Below are 20,369 nucleotides of genomic sequence, written 5' to 3' on the forward strand. Positions count from 1 at the left end.
TATTTTTAATATTGAATTAAATTCATTAAACAAAAAAAGCAATTCAAAGTAGTTAGCAGTTTGTATTTTAATTAATGTAATTTGTTAATTTTGTTGGTCACGAAATAGGATATTTTTCGATTGTGACTAGGGATAGGGATATTTTTTGATTGTGACTAGATATTTGATTCGCTATTTAAAATCTGTGTTGTATGAATACTATAAGAGATATCTTGAGATTCTGGGGATAGAGCCTTGCTTTCTAACTTTCCCTTAGCTTGGTGTCACTATGATCTAGACTTGCTGTAGTTACTCACTGGCTTGGTGCTGAAACTGACTGAAAAATGTACCTATTTCTCTCTCTTTCTTTCTGTCTGTCTGTCATTATAGCCACAGGAATATTGTAGTGTTTTTTAGTCTCTCTTGTTTTTTTCTGTTTCTTTAGAGCCAAATTAATTTATCAATTTGGCTCTAAACAAACAGACAAATACAAAAGTACTTTGTCTTTTGTCTATCTATTTCTTCCCTTTTCTCTCTCTCTATCTCTTCATCTCTGTCTCTCTCGGTCTATAACCAAGTTAAAAGGAACCAGAAATTGTATAGCCTATTACACAGTTTAAAATAGAAATTCTATGCACTTAAAGGGCAGCCTTATAGTTATCGCTGTGATTAGGCAATATTTGATCCAGCTCATCTTCAGCTATTGATGTGATAAGGTAATATTTGATCCTGAAGCATATACTCAAATTCAATACTTACTCTGGCTGTAAATGGAAATTAAGATAAATCTGATGATGGCTCCATTATCATGCTCAATACGAGCCTAGTAATGCATGATCACACAAAGGCTGACACTTTTGAAAATTCGTAGTAATATGCAGTATGGTTTGCTTTCTGCATAATCTCAACGTACTGGTGACTGTAATATGCTTGACTGTGTCCAAAGAAGGGCCATCAAAGTGGTTCCTTCAAACCATCAAAGTGATTCCTAAGAAAACTGCATTATGAAAATTGCTCGAAAAGGCTTAAGCAGCTCAATACTAGAGAAGCTCAGATGACTTGGTTCTTAGAACCCAGAACTTTTTAAACGTTCCGTCCCTCTTACTCCCCTCTAATGCTACAAGAAGCTTTCTCCAAGAAGCTTTAATAGCAAAATGTCTCTATAAGAACTTATCACAATTCCACTTCGACTTTTTAAGTATCAGCATGGAATAGTCTATCGGACAGCAAAACATAGAGATAAGCTGCATTTGCATAGCCAGTTCACCTTACAATGACAGTGATTCTTGCAAGAACTGTATAGGGTTCTAAATTTTAATCTTGCAGAAGAGAAATTTAAGGTATAGCTAAAGGTGAACAAAATCGCTTTCAACGAGTTTGAGTGTAAGTGATAAACTCGTCTCTATGAATTGGAATACTGTTAATCAATTTCTCTTATAACATGTGCAGATAATTTTGAAGACCAAAATGGCTAATCACAAAATAATCCAACATTTTATGATAAGACAATTGGGTAAGGCTAATAATGACGGATATTTTAGACAAATGCACAGGGTTTGTCTCCAGGACCAAAAATGTTGCACCGATATTTTGGTTACACAGATCAACTAATAGTACCACTATATTTGTAGTTTAAGTTCAAACTAGTCCAGTGATGAATACTCAGGAAGACAACCCTGTTAGAAATGTTTTATGCACAGTAGGCTAATCAATCTATCTGATCCAAAATAAAATATTCCGGATTAGAAATAGTTTTTTGTTTGATCATTGACTTCAATTGTAAAATTAATTGCATGTTATATTTGTAGCTGAATATTGTGAAAGTTATATTAGGCAGGAGTCAGGGCACCCGAAACATTTCTTGACCTGTTAATTATGACTAATCAGGACCTGTCATCTATACGTTCTACAGAGTTGAGCAAATACAACCGAAAGACAGAGGTTGAGTAAGGGAGTTTGTCTAAAAATCCATTGGGATGTTATTTTGGTTACACAACAAGTACTGTGTCTGCAGAATAGGTTCAAACTAGTTTATTGATGGATATTTCAAATTAGAAATTTTTTGTGCACACGTCTGTCTGATTTTGCATTGAAGTTAAAATTACACCTTTTTCCTTTGAAGTCCTGGTCTGGTGTCACAGTTTACAATCCCTCGATCTCGCTTGGCAATATTTAGCTCGGTGCTTTTCTTTTGTGCAATAGGAAACAGAATTCAAGGAAAGCACATTTCTCTATGATTGATTTATTAATTAATGTTCTTCTGGGCAATTTCATGCAATTATGCCCGTTGATTCATATAACAGGGTTTCTCTAGATCATAAAAAAGAGACACATGCTTTTTTAGGGCTCATTCATTCAGTCTTTCAGGCAGGGAAGTCCTTGGGAGATTGAGAATATTCATGGAGGCAGACATCTATTGTAGACATATATGCCAAAATTCAATTTTAATGCTAATAGTTAATTCATCTTCTTTTTTTCATAGCAAAGTGCATAGACTTCTACGCCACCCAGAGTGTTGCCAATTTTGACGGGGCAACAACAGCTAAGCCTATTGATCCAAGACTTGAAGGGATTGTCAACAAAATGTTTGACTATTGTCTAGCAGATGGTCAGTATAAACAGGCAATTGGAATTGCTTTGGAAACAAGAAGAATGGATGTTTTTGAAAGAGCTATTAAAGAGTCGGTAAGTTAGAGAATTCAACAGCATTTCCACATGACCTATTTCTTCTTCTTAGAATTAAATTTTCGAGTACTGACCATTTAGGCATTTTGAAGGATCTTTGGCCTTCTTGAAGGTCCTCTTGAAGAAGGATCTAAACTTACTTAGAAAATACGAAATTTGTCCTTTGTTTGACAACTTTCAACTAATATTCAATGTATTCTCAATGTGAAAACCTTGTAAACGAAATTTTGAGCATGTGATTCGGTAGATGGATAGAGCTGAGTCTTAACTATAAAATTATAGCACAATTGTTGTCTTTCGTTGATTATTGAAAACGTAGGAAAATCGGAAAATAATACATCAAATGTTTCGAAGGTAACATTAACCCTAAAAGGTGTAAATTTGGAATAATTAAATTAAGAATCATCTTTAAACCAGCAGACCCACATTCCCAGGAAAGCTCCTCTAGTTCTCTCCCCAAGTCCCTGCCCCAGATCCCTGGTAAATCCTGACCCCTGTGCATGTTCACTTTTTTATGGCACTTGGTATTTACCAAGTGACATATAGCGATCGCAATTTCTATTGGTCTGTCGGTCCTGATTTTGCAAGTTTGAGCACTTCCAGATAAGCTAAGACGACGAAATTTGGCAGGCGTATCAGGGACCAGACCAGATTAAATTAAAAAATATCGTTTCCCTGATTAGACCATCTGGGGGGGGGGGGGAGTAAGGGGACGGTTAATTCGAAAAAATTAGAAAAAATGAGGCATTTTTAACTTACGAACGGGTGATCGGATCTTAATAAAATTTGATATTTAGAATGATATCATGTCTTGGAGCTCTTATTTTAAATTCTGACCGGATCCGGTGACATTGAGGGGGTTGGAGGGGGAAACCTGAAATATTGGATACGATTAGAGTGGAGAGATTGTGATGAAACTTGGTAGGGAAAATAAGCATAAGACCTAGATACGTGGTTGACATAACCGGATCGGATCCGCTCTCTTTGGGGGAGTTTGGGGGATTTGCTCTTTTGGGCACCTTCAGATAAGCTAGGACGATGAAAGTTGGCAGGCGTATCAGGGACCAGACTAGATTAAATCAGAAATAGTCTCTTCCCCGATTTTACCATCTAGGGGGGAGGGGAGCGAGCGAACAAGATAGTGGAGAAGAATATTATTTGCCGATAGAACAGATGATTGTTCTTCTCAATTATGGCTTGTAGTCTAGGGGTATTATTCTTGCTTAGGGTGCGAGAAGTCTCAGATTCGAATCCCTGACCATCCCAATTTTTACATGAAGAAGATCCGAAACTAGATACGTGATAAATATAGCGATCACTGAAAGTTGGTAGGCGTATAAGGGACCCGACCAGATTAAAATAGAAATAGTCGGTTCCCCGATTTGACTATCTGGGGGGAGTGGAAGAACGGTCAATTTGGAAAAAGTAGAAAAAATGAGATATTTTTAACTTAATGACGGGTTACAGATCTTAATGAAATTTGATATTTAGAAGGACCTAGTGTCTCAGAGCTCTTATTTTAAGTCCCGACCGGATCCGGTGACATTGGGGGGAGCTGAAGGGGAAAACCAGAAATCTCGGAAAAACGCTTAGAGTTGAGAGATCGTAATGAAACTTGGTGGGAAGAAGCTCTTGGATCTTGGCTCTTTCTACCTCGTCACAAGTGCCATGTGAGCTTTTTGCTGTGTGTAACTTGAATCATAGAAGTTTCATTGCTATAAGGTTGTGAATATTTTTTTTTTTTTTAGAAAACCATCTCTTAAACTTATCTTAGCATTAAAACACCTAAGGCTGATTTGTGGTATTCCAACTCCGTTTGACTGCCACTTCAGCTCGAATGCCCATATTTTGCAAGAAAAAACTTCATGTTCAAAATTACAATGATTCATGGCTCGGTTTTAAAATATTAAGATTTTAAATACAATGTTAGCAATATGATAGTTTGAATGTTCCTTTTATCATATCCAATGTTTGATCTCTGAATAGAAGTGGTATCGTTTTTCTAAAATTTTGGGGCAAATAGACATGCTAAACTATAAGAGCATTTTTTTTTTCAAATGAAAGTAAAGGAGAATTTTTAAACTTAATACGAACACATCATCCGAAATACATAATGGGGTAGTGTAGCTTGTGACTATCTTTCTGACAATTTACCGAAGATTGATCCCACCTCCCTAATCTAGAAAACATCGAAAAGAAACAAGCTAAATATGCGGCAACGAAAAAAGCCCCCCCCCCCCCAGAAACATAAGTTTTGGTTTTTCCCATTTTATTTGATATATAGAAGTAATTTTTTTGCTAAAATTTTTGGCATAAAACACATGCTAAACAAAAAGAAGTAATTATTTTCAAGCGGAAATTAAGGGCGATTTTTAAACTTTAAAGTTATGTTATGGCATATATATGAGGGTGGGCGGGTGCTAATTCAACTTTTACTTATATTTTACCGCAGATTGACCCCCTCCCCTCCACAGAAGCGCCAAAAAGTTCAGATTGTTAAGAATTCTAATATGCTAATAATGATTTTTGTTATTTAAGGGGAGGTGGGTAATTTGATAAATCTTGTTCGTGGAGGAATCTCCCTTGTATCTTTTACCTCTATGTGAAAAAAACAAATGAACATAATCTTATGCTGTTTCTGTAATAAAAGGTGTGCTGTCCCCGCAACAGTATTCCTAATCAAACAGAAACTCATCCCAACAGAAAACAGAAAACAATCAAGCAGAAAACAAAAACAATCAAACAGACACAAAAAATCCAAAACAATCAAAAAAACACAAAAAACAATGAAACAGAAAACATAATTTTTCGTTTAGTCCAGGTGCGATGGAAGTTTTCGAAAGAGTTTTTATGTTTTGAAAACCACTTTTTTTCATTGCGTCAATAAGGAAAGAAATTCTGAGTTGTTTTTATTTCAGGGTGATATTCCAGGAATGCTTTCGTATGCTTTGAAAGTGACCATGGGCTTGATCCAGAATAGGACTTTTAGAAACGAGATATTGCGCTCATTAGTACGGTTATACCAAGGATTGGCCACTCCAGACTATATCAATATGGTTCAGTGTCTTATATTCTTAGATGATTCGCTTCTGGTTGCCGGAACTTTAGAGAAACTTATTCTTTCAAATGAGGTAAGTTGAATAAAGGCATTACTTCATTATCAGCATGATTTGATTTAAATTCAAATTGAATTTGACTAGTCGATAATTTGATTACTTAATTACGTTAAAATCATATAATAAATTTATTTAATTCTATGATTTTAGTTTTTTAGTTTGTTTGGATTTAATTGTATTCATTAAATTAAATTAGTTTGATTTAATTTTCGGTATGATTTAATATCTTTGATTTGTAGGTTATTTTGATGTTGCAAGAGGCTTTGAAAGTTGGTCCTAAGAATGCATTTATATCCTTGAAAACGAGATTAAGCCTATTTTCACAAAATCTGGGATTTACTTATTCCAAGCTTGTCAATAGTGGGCTCGGAGAAACCTCTAGGGAGTTCATATTCACCTGTAATACTGGTACATATGATACTCTATATGATACTCTACATATGGTATATATGATACTCTACTGGTACATACATCTATTGCAATGTAGTGTGTCTTGTCGGGATTGGTATATTAATATTATTCAGTCTCTTGTATCTGAAGCTCATTTAGATGTTGCTGGAGTCTTAGAAAAGCATACCCTTTTAATTGAGGTAGTCGATAAAGCTTTTATTTTTGTTTGAAAAACTATGATTTTGTTTATTTCAGGCCTATCAAAGATTTGGCCCATTGTCTGTAAAGAATGATTTATGTGCCAGGTGTTTCTGGAATAATTTCAGGAATTTGGTACTTCTACTAAAAAATATTCTAAAAACTAAGCGGAATTTTCTCCGAATAAACGTTGTTTTGAAGCTATTGTTGGGGTATCCTGTTCATCGACAGTTTTTATGGCACTTGGTATCTACCAAGTGACATATAGCCATCGCACATTATGTCGGTCTGTCTGTCCCGCTTTTGCTACTTTAGGCGCTTACAGGTAAGCTAGGACGGTGAAATTTGGCAGGCGTATCAGGAACCAGACCAGATTAAATTAGAAATTGTCGTTTTCCCCGATTCGACCATCTGAGGGGCTGAAGTGTGAGGAAAAGTTGTAAAAATTGAGGTATTTCTAACTTACGAGTGGATGATCGGATCTTAATGAATTTTAATATTTAGAAGGACCTCCTGACTCAGAGCTCTTATTTTAATCCCGATCGGCGTTAAGCCTTTGATTTTCCTTTTAAATCAATCTATTGATTCTTAGGATTTTGCTAGAGCTCATGCCATATGATATGAAGGCTCTTGGCTCTTCCGACCTCGTCACAAGTGCCATATGAGCTCTTAGCTCTTGTTTTCCCAGCCACTGAAATGAAAGGAGGGACGGTTAATTCGAAAAAAAAGAAAAAATGCGGTATTTTTAACTTATGGACGGGTGATCAGATCTTAATGAAATTTGATATTTAGAAGGATCTCGTGTCTTAGAGCCCTTTTTTCAAATCCCGGCCACATCCGGTGACATTTGGGGAATTTGCAGGAGGAAATCGGAAATCTTGGAAAACACTTCGAGTGGAGAGATTGGGACGAAACTTGGTGGGAATAATAAACGCAAGTTTTAAATACGTGATTGACATAACCGGACCGGATCTGCTTTCTTCGAGGGAGTTTGGGGGGTAAATTCGAAAAAAAATTAGAAAAAAGATGTATTTTTAACTTACGGACGGGTGATCGGATCTTAATGAAATTAGATATTTAGAACGACCTAGTGGATCGGATCTCCACTAAAACGATTCTAGTGGAGAGATCGGGATGAAACTTGGTGGGAAGAATAAGGACGATTTCTAGATACGTAATCTACATAAATGGACCGGATCCACTCTCTTTGGTGGAGTGGGGGGGGGGGGTCCATAATTTCAGCTTATTGGCCGGAAGGGGCAACGGTCAGTTCTGCGGTAAGTATGGATCTGTGGCTAGATTTATTTTTGGTTTCCGGGATTGGGGTAGAGGAGGGGTTTTAAATGTGGCACTTGAACTTTAACATGTCTCTCATTGCTAAAGAAATTGGGGTTTTTATTTGCTCCTTTCTTAGTACTAGTATCAGAAAATAAACCCATTGCAAGGAAATCAATGTTTTAATTAAGAGAGATACAACTTTCTATTTAATGTATTTAAATACTCTCTGAGCATGTGATACATGTACAATGCATCAGTTTGGTGTTTAAAAATTTGCTCATGATATATACCATTTCAAAGCCTTGAGGGTTTGACAAATTCTTTGGGGTTGACATGATTCTTTACACGACAAGCAAGAAGCAAAAATTGTACTTTGGATTTTCTATCACCCCCTCTCCTCTCATCCGAATTTTTTTGTAGAAAAGTAAGGGTTTTGCACCCGTTTCTACCAGAATTTTGCAAGAATTTTTGACTTTGCATGACTGAAGAGCCAAATTCGTCCAGTGGTCTCCCTAAAATTCCCCCCAACACACATCACCTATCTTTTAGTAAAACGATAAGCAACGTGCATCTTGTTTGAGTCGAGAACATGCTACGGTTTTACGTTAGAAGTATTAGGAAGCATAAAGTGGACCCCCTAACTCTCCCCCCCCTCTATCCTCTCTCTCTACGATTTATTGACGTCGATTGATGTAATTTTTTTGGTATAAAATTGGGATTTTAGTGCCTCCAAAATACCTTTGTTGTAAGATTGGTAGTCTATATTATACATTTTTGGGACTAGAATTACTCAAAGATTTGGAATTCCTATAGCTGGAGAGATAAAGTGGGTGACAGGTGTACCATTGCCATCCTGCCTCTCCCACCACTAACTTTAGTACAAAAGTAGCCATCATACATCTTTTTTTAGCCGAATCTTGGAAGAATCTTCTATCTGCATGGCTGGAGGATTAAAGTGGGGCAATTAATGAAGATTTCATAAATGTCTGATAATGGGGTGAATCTCCGAAGGTGTTCTTAATGATTTAAAACACTACCTGAATAAACGAAGGCGATCTAAATGCGTGATAATGGGTTGAATATCTTAAGATGATCTGACCGTATAGGACCTGAATTTCTGATATTGATCTGGTAGCTTCGATTGATTGCCTCAAAATGGTGGGAATGCATGAAGATGGTTTGATTGCGGTGGAAGATGACCCAAATGCCTTCGGTTATCGTCTGAATACTTCTGCCAAATTCTAGACACCTAATAACTCCGTTTTTAATCAACAGTCCTGTGTGGTTAAAATAATGAAATAAGCAATTATCTTTCATTTCAATAAAAAAATAGATTCATTATAGACTCATCAGAAATCAAAGAACTTCGGCAAAATTTTTATCTTTAGTATTTAAGCTATTTTGTTGTCTTATGCATAAAATTACTACTGGATTTCTCTTCTATAGCTTATACACAACTATTAATAATCTGTTTTACTTTCAACGCATGAGGGGGCGATCTTAAAGGTAAAATAGTCCAGAAATGACACAGACTCCTTTATAATGAACTCAGGTTGCTTTGGCTGTTGCATTAAACGTTAGGTAGGAGCGTTTGCCAACCATCCTAGGTGTGGATGGTGTGGTATGTTTTACTTTCAACGCAAGAGGGGGCGATCTTAAAGGTAATATAGTCCAGAAATGACACAGATTCCTTTATAATGAACTCATGTTGCTTTGGCTGTTGCATTAAACGTTAGGTAGGAGCGTTTGCCAACCATCCTAGGTGTGGATGGTGTGGTATGTTTTACTTTCAACGCAAGAGGGGGCGATCTTAAAGGTAAAATAGTCCAGAAATGACACAGATTCCTTTATAATGAACTCAGGTTGCTTTGGCTGTTGCATTAAACGTTAGGTAGGAGCGTTTGCGGAGCGTTCGGCTACTTTTATATCTGTTTTTGTCGCGTGTGTTTTAAAGAGTGCAATGGTGCAAGTTGGTGTGAAAAATTCTGCTTTTTTCTGTTCACTGTGTGTAGGACATTCTGTGCCGGAAAAGCGATGCAGCCAAGTAAAGTCGGAACGAGCAGTTGTCCAATTTATAGCTCAAAATTGATAAAAATAGATAAAATTGATATAATTTGATCTTTGAGATAAAATTGATATAAAATAGATTAAAATTGATAAAAAATCAAATCAAAATAGCTCAAAATTGTGCAAGTGCTTGAATAGGATTTAAAAACTGTTTCTAGTGAAAATTTTTTACGCTTGCCTGGCTATTATGTTTATTTTTGATTTATTTTGTATATTGAACATTATGTTTGATATTTTATATTATACTTAAGTTTTGAATTTGTTTTATATATATATATATATATATATATATATATATATATATATATATATATATATATATATATATATATATATAAATATATATATATGTATATATATATATATATATATATATATATATATATATATATATATATATATACCCCAACACCTAGTTGGTGGGGGCGCTTCGCGCCCCCCCCAAGCCCCCCCGCGCGCGTAAGTCGTTACGCGCCATAATAGCTACGCGCCATTGTAGTTGTGTCCCTATGTCCCACCTGTGAATATAGATAGATATATATATATATGGTTTTAACTACGTAAAACTTGCGAATATACAACATTCTTTGCTGTCCCATTGTCTTTGCATATAAATAGATTGTCAGGTTTACCGACTCTTGAACATGCAACATATAATGGTCCATGGGAAAACAATCTGTATTCAGATCTATACCTCATGATTCTAATGATTGCCCTTGAGCTTTGTTGATGGTGATTGCTAATCGACCATTCCCTGTCCCGGTCGTCATTTACATCCCCCTGTTTCCCCCGGTGTCCCCGTTGTAGTTGTGTCCCTGTGTCCCGGTCGTCATTTATATTCCCTGTGTCCCGGGTCCCGGTCGTCATTTGTATCCCGGTGTCCCGGTCTGTATATACATTCGTTTTTTAGTTTTGTTTTTCTCCTTTATTTTTTTCCTTTTTTTTCTTTTTTAGCTTATTTAGATTTTTAGATTTTTTAGTTTTTTTTATTAGTTTTTAGTTTTTTTTTCTTTTTAGTTTTTTTGTCCCGGTCGTCATTTATATCCCCCTGTTTCCCCCGGTGTCCCCGTTGTAGTTGTGTCCCTGTGTCCCGGTCGTTATTTATATTCCCTGTGTCCCGGTCGTCATTTGTATCCCGGTGTACCGGTCTGTATATACATTCGTTTTTTAGTTTTGTTTTTCTCCTTTATTTTTTTCCTTTTTTTTCTTTTTTAGTTTATTTAGATTTTTAGATTTTTTAGTTTTTTTATTAGTTTTTAGTTTTTTTTTCTTTTTAGTTTTTTTGTAGTTTTTACCTTCTTTTTAGTTTTGTTAATTTTTTTTTTACTTGTGTCCTGGTCGTCATTTATACTCCCTGTGTCCCGGTGCTTTGTTGATTGCTAATCGAACATTCCTTTTGTCCTGGTCGCTTTCTCTTTGAGTGTCGTCATTTATTTTTTTCTTTTTTAGTTCTTTTAGTTTTTACCTTTTTTAGTTTTTTTTTAGTTTTTAGTTTTTTTAGTTTTTTACCTTTTTTTAGTTTTTTTAGTTTTTTTAGTTTTTTAGCTTTTTTATTTTTTTTATTAGTTTTTAGTTTTTTTGTAGTTTTTGCCTTTTTTTTAGTTTTTTTAGTTTTTTAGCTTTTTTATTAGTTTTTAGTTTTTTTTTTAGTTTTTGCCTTTTTTTAGTTTTTTTAGTTTTTTAGCTTTTTTATTTTTTTTATTAGTTTTTAGTTTTTTTTTGTAGTTTTTGCCTTTTTTTAGTTTTTTCAGTTTTGACGTCACCTGATCCAGTTTTTTCAGGTGACGTCACCTGATCCACGATCCACAGATCCACAGACAACTTATTTTTATATATATAGATAGTTTTTTTTTTTACTTATGTCCTGGTCGTCATTTATACTCCCTGTGTCCCGGTGCTTTGTTGATTGCTAATCGAACATTCCTTTTGTCCTGGTCGCTTTTTCTTTGAGTGTCGTCATTTATTAGTTTTTTCCTTTTTTTCTTTTTAGTTTTTTATTGGTTTTTACCTTTATTTTAGCTTATTTTTCAGTTTTTTCCTTTTTTTTAGTTTTTTTTTATTTTTTATTTTTTTTAGTTTTTTACCTTTTTTTAGTTTTTTTAGTTTTTTTAGTTTTTTAGCTTTTTTACTTTTTTTATTAGTTTTTAGTTTTTTTTTGTAGTTTTTGCCTTTTTTTAGTTTTTTCAGTTTTTTTTTTAGTTTTTTATTGGTTTTTACCTTTATAGTTTTTTTAGTTTTTTAGCTTTTTTATTTTTTTTATTAGTTTTTAGTTTTTTTTGTAGTTTTTGCCTTTTTTTAGTTTTTTCAGTTTTGACGTCACCTGATCCAGTTTTTTCAGGTGACGTCACCTGACACATCCATCCACACATCCACAGACAACTTATTTTTATATATATAGATATATATATATATATATATATATATATATATATATATATATATATATGTATATATGTATATATATATATATATATATATATATATATATGTAAATATATATATATATATATGTATATATGTATATATATATATATATATATATATATATGTAAATATATATATATATATATATATATATATATATATATATATATATATATATATATATATATATATATATATATATATATATATATATTATATATATATATATATATATATATATATATATATATATATATATATATATATATATATATATATATATATATATATATATATATATATATATATATATATATATATATATATATATATATATATATATATATATATTTTCTTACTATCCTTTATTTCCAAACTTCATATTTTCTTTTGATTGGTTTAGACAGTAAGTCCTTCAATACAACTGAGTGTATGGCTCAAAGCTGTACAAAATATACACAACGTGTTTTGATTTTAGAATATTATCCCGTCCATCCCCATAAAACGGCCTGAAAAATAATGTGTAATAGTGAAGTAATTTAGTACATTATTTGTTCTATGGATCCTGAAATCTTTACCCTCTTAATTTTGCCCATATCCCTTCGCTTGCAAAAATAAGCCAAATTTTCTTAGTATTCTAGATGTTAAGACTCTTAACCCCTCCCCTCCCCCGTCACCTTCCTTGTAAACTTGGTATGCATAATATATGTTGTAAAAATAAGCGGAAAAAGACATTGATTGCCCTTTTATGGTCCATTTATGCTTGTTTTGAATCCCCATTTCCTCTTTGAAGTGTCTTAAACATTTCCCTCCCATTTCAATTATATTTGGGGTTTCAATATTTTAAGTTTGATAAACTTATAGCTGATCTCAAAGGCTCCTCTAAGGTGCGTTAGTGAGTACTTATCCACACATACACACACACACACACACTTAAATAAAACTTAATCTTTCAGGCATTTTCACTAATCTACCAGGCATTTTCACAGGTGAGGAAAGAAGATCACAGTTTTTAGCCCCCCTCCCCTTTCGCGAGGGTGCTCACGCTCTGAACATGTGCTTTATATTTAGCTGTATATTAAATGTATTTTCTTAAGGCTGATGTACTGATGGCTGAACAGATTTGCTTCGATTTATATGAAAGTGCCACACAACAGTTTGTCACACGAGTTATCAACACCCTGAAAGGAACCACACCAGCAACTGCAGAGTCTACGGGTAAGCAGATATTTATTTGTTATTGTTACTTATTTGTATATTATTTGTATTTAAGATAATATACCAGGTACCAATGACTGAAAAATGGTTTTGGATCTAAATAAAGTTTGCTTTAAAGTCTATTAAGGCTCAAGTTTCATGCACTGGAGATTTTAAAAATTATCAACTTTTGTATAAATGAAATCGCCATCTAATTTTCAAGTGTTGCAAAATAGATGTCGATAATGATTCACTTGCTGGTGTCCGTTAAAAACTGCAGAAAGCTCAACTTTTCGCTTAGAAACACACAGAGCCTGTTTTTCTTTAAAAAAATCATTCCAATATATAGGGATATATTTACTGTTTTAACCTGATTATTTGATACTCCCTCGCTTGTAGAAGTAGACACATGTTCTCTTTATTCTGTAACCTTTCAATTCATGTTTGGTCGTATTTTAAATTGTATAATTGGTTAATATTTTTGTTACTCTGAGCCAATCAACACAAAATTTCAGGAGACAAATTCTTGGGTGGCAGTGTAGACAGGTCTGTGAATGAGTGGGGGAACGGTTCTGCCACGAGTATAACGGTAATTGATCAGTAATAAACAGATAGTTTATTACCTTGGCCAGTTAGACTTTTCATGTACAAGTTTTATGTTACAAGGCCGAAGGTTATAGATAATATTTGCATACGAGTCTTTTCAAAGGGAGATAATGGTACTCCAGAATTATAGGGTAGCTAACTGTACCAGAATTTTAAGATAAATTTCATTTTAAAAGTGGCGCTTAAACTGATGAATTGTAAGAATTGATCCTGTGAGGACAATGGTCCTTGCAGGGAGAACGGTCCTTGTAAGAAATAGAAAGAGCTATGAAAAACAGCTGCAAATGTAAAATAATTTGTTTCAACTCGCGGGAATAATTGTCAACATGTTATAAATCTAGAGGTCTTAAATGAAAGTGTAAGCTTTAATGTGGTCTTGAATGGCTAAAGATCTAGAAAGATCTAGTAGGAAACCGTCTCATTGAGAAGAAGTTGCATAAAAGCTATATAAATAATCCTAATCCACATGTCATATTACAAAAAAATGAATAAAAAAATGACCGTGGATTGTCAGTTTAATTGACATATACTGACATTGTACCTTAAGGTTTTGATAATTTTTATTTATAAAAGTAAGTTAGGTGAAAACATTTCAAACGTATTTTGTTTTCAGTAAAGATCAAATTGTGTTCTGGTCTTGAGAAGCCATGGGGGTTATCAGCTCTACTTGGTAATTTTGAGTTTGAATCGGCTATTTATTGTAATGTCCGTTCGTTCTGAGTTATATTTATTTATTGATAGTAATTTATGGTATTTTTACGCTTGGAAGATTATTTGACCTTTTTTTTTGCTCATTCTTCGCTTAATGGAGCTCTTTACTTTTCTTTGTAAAAGTTTTTTTTTTGGAAAATCCGTAGTTTGGGTTTCTATTTGTATGTTGCAGAAACTCTTAACAATTTTTAATTTTGACACAAACAGCTTAATATTTAACTTAATTTTTTAGCTTCTAATGTTGACCAGAAAAGTAAAACTTAATATCATTCCCAAAAGATTCTATCTATGCTCTTTGACAACCTGGATGCGCTTGCACTCTTTTTATTTATTTAAATTGTAAGAACAGAAGTAGTAATAGTACTGGTCTTGAGAAGGCATGGGGGTTGTCAAAGAAAAAAAATTCAGAACTTACAACTACGCTGAACAAAATGGCAATCTTTGAGTTTCGATAAGATGTGTTTTGAGAATTGATGGATGGGGAGGGGGGCTTGTTACCCTCTAATCACTTTTGACTAATAAAAAGGGCACTAGTCCTTCCAATTTCCATTCGAAGGAGCCTTTTTCTAAGTGAGACACTGGTCCTTTCAGTTTCTAATCGAATGAGTTGTTTTCAAAGTTTCTACGACAACAAATGGAGGTTTCCATCTTCAAAGACATACTATTCGTACCTTTCAATTACGTTGAACAAATTAGCTACCTCAAAATTTTGAATGGATGTGTTTAGAGAAATGGTGGGCCTGAGAGGGGGGTTAGTTACCCTCCGATCACTTTTGACTATTAAAGAGCACTGGCTCTTTCAATTTCCAATCGAATGATCAGTTTTCGAAGTTTATACGACTGCAAATGATCGTCTCAAAATTTCTATCAAATGCATTTCTGGAAAATACTCGTTGTGGGGAAGGGGGTATCAACCCTCTGATCACTATGGTTCGTCAAAAATGCAATAGAAATTCTGATTGCGAATCTAATGATCCCCATCTGAAATTTATTCGATCACCCTTTCTATATGTACATTACATGCCCCGGGGCATAACTTACAACCCTTGCTCTGGGGGTTGTCACCCTTAAAGATATAATTTTTGGACCTTTCAATTACGTTAAACAAAATTGTTATATAAAAATTTGGATTGGATGTGTTTGGGGAAATGGTTGGCGTGGGAGGGGGTTAGTTGCCCTCTAAACATTTTCTACTATTAAAAAGCACACTAGCCCTTCAATTTCCAATCGAATTAGCTTTTTTTGAAGTTTCCACAACAACAAATATCTATCATAAAATTCGTATTAGATACATTTCGAGAAAATACTAGGCGTGGGGATGGGGGGGGGTATGCATCCTCCCTTTACTCTAAATCTCTAAAAGGGTACTAAAACTTTTGATTAGTGATCCAATAAGCCCCTTCCAAAATTTTTACGATCACCCTTTCTATATAAACCTTATGTAAACCTTTCAATTACGTTGAACAAAATGGTTATCTTAAAATATAGATTAGATGTGTTTAGGGAAATGGTGGGCATGGGAGACGGCTTAGTTGCCCTCCAATCATTTTCGACTATTAAAAAGTGTACTAGTCCTTCCAATTTCCAATCGAATGAGCCAGAAGTTTTTCTACGACAACTCCTTCGGTACGAAGAGCCCTGGTCTAAAACCATTCTGCCCACATCACTCACTTAGGCAGCGCTATTTCGCTGCCTGTGATTTTTTTCCCATGTGAAGTTTAAGCATTGCTGATCGTGGAAAAAGATGATTATGTTAATGGATATTCCAAAATCATGTACCCAGAATGAATGAACTCTCTAATCTCATTGTCGAAAGAAGAAACTCTATTTCTTCTGAAACTGCTGTCTCAAAGCATTTTGTTATTTACTTATTGAACTTACCGGTGAAGGCCACCCGGTGAACGGAAATTTCACTAGATTTTACGATTTTTTTTTGGTTAATTTAGTGTTTTTATTCAATTTTCTGGTTTAGGTAATATAAAAAGTCACTAGGGATGGTAACCCTGGTTGTATCCTCTGCAAGTTTCGAGGAAGACCAACAAAGTTCTGAAAGTGGGTTCAGGGACAGTAGTGGTTCTTGCCTCTCTTGCGCCCGGGGAAAAATCTTGACTATTGCTCCCCCCTCTTGTCTCCCACAAAATTTTCTGACCAAGTTTTAACAGAATTCTCATTTATTGAAAAAATTATTTTCAATTTTTTAAATTATTAACACTTTTTTGATATTATTTTTTATTTTTTTTTAATTCTTATTTAAATTGTTATTGCTTTTTAATTTGATTATTTTAATTATTATTATCTAATTGTTTTTGATTTATTTTTATTTTATTAATTTATTTTATTTTAATGTATTAACGCGCCCCATCTGTCTCTCCTCTAAAACCGCCTTTGTTCAGTAATGAGGGTTAGGTTGACATCCAAATAACAGTACGAAACATGTGATGCAGAGAAATATGATATTACTTTGCAGAGAGAGGAAGGGCCGGGGGCTCCAAAGCTAAAGTAGGATAAACACAAAATCATAGTGCCAGTTTAAATCATCGGTCTCTTTTTATTTTCAGATGTTGAGAAAGTAGCTACTGAAGACACAGCAATGGATACAGATGCTCAGTCGCCTCCTCGTAAGAAGAAGTTTGTAAGTAATGTACGGTTTCAACTTTCTTTTTTAAACGTTTGAGATGAACGGGTGCTCAATCACAGCTCGTCGAAATGGATACGCGATATGTACCTTTTTTCTCTCTTTATTTTCTCCTTTCGATGATGCTACACTTTTAATCAGTGTGCACTGGGATATTTTCAATCATAAACACAATGAACTGCACCTTTCTGACGATCTTAAAACCTTTGGCAATTCAGATACACATTGTAGTGCCACATTGACACATTGCCGTGACACAATGAGCATCCACATTGACACATTTCCGAGCATCTACATTGACAACAATGAATATCCGCATTGACACATGGCCGTGACGCAATGAGCATCCACATTTACATATTGCCGTGACGCAATGTGCCTCCATATTGACAATTTTTTTTGACCCAATGAGCATTCACACGGACACATTGCTGTAACACAATGACGGCGTCGACTTTCTTTTTTTAATGTCCAAGGTCGACGTTGCAGTGCCAAATTGGTATAATGCAGTGGCACATTGAAACACTGCGCAGATACACAAGAGCATCCATATTGCACCTTTTTCTTTAACATTCGATGTGGATAGACGCCCGCGATACGTTCTTAACTCTTTCCTTGTTTTCAGATCAGAGACAAAGATTTTATAGTTTTCGAAAAACTTATGTCTAAAACTAATAGGTGTATTTCAGACGTTTTCCAAAAATGTGCGCTTTTGCTTCTTGGAATTTAAAATGATTGAGGAGGAAGGGGTGTTTCGATGAGAGGACCCGATTGAATTTTTTTTTTAATAACCGTTGTATGGTACAGGGAATGTGCGTAGGAAGTTGTTTCATGGTTGCAGCTGGGTGCAACCGAAAAATAAAATGTTTTTAAAGAAACTGACAGTTAACAAATAGTTTCCATTTCAATCTATTTTGAAAAATATCATTTTCATTCAGATTAAGCTGAATAGTAATTTGCTATAACATATAGAATTTCTTGAAAATTTTGAAAAGGGCCCGGAATTCTTAAATATTAAGCCCAATGTGAAAAGGGAGCGCACTGTTGAAATCGCCATTGTTGGAAACCCTTATTACAAGATTTAGAGCGCCACCCTCTTTCTTCTTGAACGATGAAAAACACCTTTCTTACTTCTCAAGACAAAGCTGATTAATGAGGTATTTTGGGAATTGGATTTAGAAGAGCTCTAGGGAATATTACACTGGACTAATCAATTAAAAAAAAGACTTGGACCTAGGGTCTTTATTTACACATAAATTCGGGCAATAGGCTTTTTTACGTAGTCTGTATACAAACAAACAAAAATGGAAAAACAGATACATTTATTAAATCACCACATGTTATTACCGATGTGCACTTCCGCAAAATACGGAACACGGGTTTCGAATACCGATTTGTTTTGAATTTCACAGAGTCTAAGTATCAGTTTTTACTTGGTTTGGGCATTTACTGCAGCATCTAGTGGTAATATGCAGCGGTGATGACGTAAGGCAAGCAGGGCTTTCCCAAAAGACGTTAATAAGTGACCACGTATGTCTTACAATGATTCAAATCTCAGATTTTTAAAGTGTTTTGACCTATTTTACTACTCTGTTTTTAGTTAATGCTTCCTGCTGCCCTTTTCTAAATAGGTTTTATTTTGTCCCATAATTAATTGTTTTTCTGGACAAATGGGCCCCAAACAGTCGCAACGTATTCGAGTTTTGGTCTTAAATAAGCTAGATAGGCAGTTATGGCGGTGTTGCTGTTGCACCGAAAGGCGCGCAGCATATTCGAGTTTGATCTCATATAAGGTAGATAGGCAATTATGATGCTGTTGCTTTTGCACCTTAACAGGCGCAGTGTATTGGAATTTCGGTCTTATAGAAGCTACATAGGCAGTTATGACGCTGTTGCTTTTGCATCCAAACAGGCGCAGCGTATCTGAGTTCTGGTCGCAAAAGTTGATCAGGCATAAGAAGACAATCTGGCAAATTTGGGTCCATGTGGGGCGTCTTACGTTATTTTTGCTCATTCTAGAGTATTTTTTTCCTTCAAACAAAGAGAGTGTGCACTGTATTTGTTCTTTCAGAAAACTCAACAAGAGCTAGAGAATTTTTGTGGGCACCCACAGTTTTCAAGTTCATGGCTGCACTAAGGGGGGCACGCAAACCTTCCTGTCTTCTGTGATTTCAGCTTTATGATCTTGCGCAGGTAGTCATTAATATTTTCGTATGATTCGTTGGCGAAATGGTCCTTTAGTTATGTCTAACTCTGCTGTAATTGGATCTCTCATTTTCTGATTTTCAATCTTCTCATATCTGATATTAGTTTTCAGTCTTATGATATTGTAGGAGTTTAATAGTTTTCTAGTCTGTTGTGCGGTGTTTCCCCACAACTTTTTGACGTTTTAGCTATATCTGGCTCTTTAATCGCATCAAGTTTCAAAAAGTTCAATCCCATCGTTGCCACTTTGACGGGATATAGCTATCATCCTCGGAAGGTATCATCCTCTATTGTTTGGTATTTCAAACACAGATATAGGTTATACTGGTATTTCTTATTCTTATGTATGAAAAAATAATTTTTGGGAGACTTAGTAGCATTTTGTTTTATTTTTATTTTTTTTAATATGATATTCCCGGATCTAAGCCTTTTGCTGGTCTCTTCTGAGTACAATTAGGTCCTTTTTTTTTTTTTTTTTTTTTTTTTTTGTCTTTTGTTTTTTGTTGATTCAGGTTTTGAAGTTGTCAGTTTCAATGATTCTTTATCTTTTATTTTGTGATAGACTTTCCTGGTCTTTCTTAAAACAGACTTTAAGGGTCCATCTTGACGAGGATGACAGTTGAACTTATGTTCACGTACTATCATTATGAAAACAACCATTTATTCAACAAAAAAGGTGGATCTCTCCTAGTTATACTTTGGTCTCAAGATGAGTTCAGCGGGTTACTTCCACGAGTATGGGATTTGAACTCAAGTTCACCTCCCATCCTCGTTAAAGTAGCCATTTGCTCAATAAATAGTAAATTTCTCCTTCTAGCTTGGCTCAGGTCTCAAGGCGAAATTGAAATCAGCGGGTCATATCCGCGAGGATGGGATTT

General features: G+C 34.6%; 1 protein-coding gene across 1 annotated transcript in view; it reads left to right on the top strand.

Annotated features, from left to right (window-relative positions):
* LOC136036910 (26S proteasome non-ATPase regulatory subunit 1-like) overlaps positions 1-20,369 on the top strand; it is a 59,790-nt gene that overhangs the window by 29,412 nt on the left and 10,009 nt on the right. The window contains exons 4-7 of the mRNA XM_065719290.1: positions 2,462-2,664; positions 5,583-5,795; positions 13,235-13,355; positions 17,210-17,287. Of these exons, the coding sequence (XP_065575362.1) occupies positions 2,462-2,664; positions 5,583-5,795; positions 13,235-13,355; positions 17,210-17,287 (615 nt within the window). The remainder of the gene's footprint in view (positions 1-2,461; positions 2,665-5,582; positions 5,796-13,234; positions 13,356-17,209; positions 17,288-20,369) is intronic.

This window comes from Artemia franciscana, chromosome 16 (assembly GCF_032884065.1).
Source record: "Artemia franciscana chromosome 16, ASM3288406v1, whole genome shotgun sequence".
NCBI classification, from domain to species: Eukaryota; Metazoa; Arthropoda; class Branchiopoda; order Anostraca; family Artemiidae; genus Artemia; species Artemia franciscana.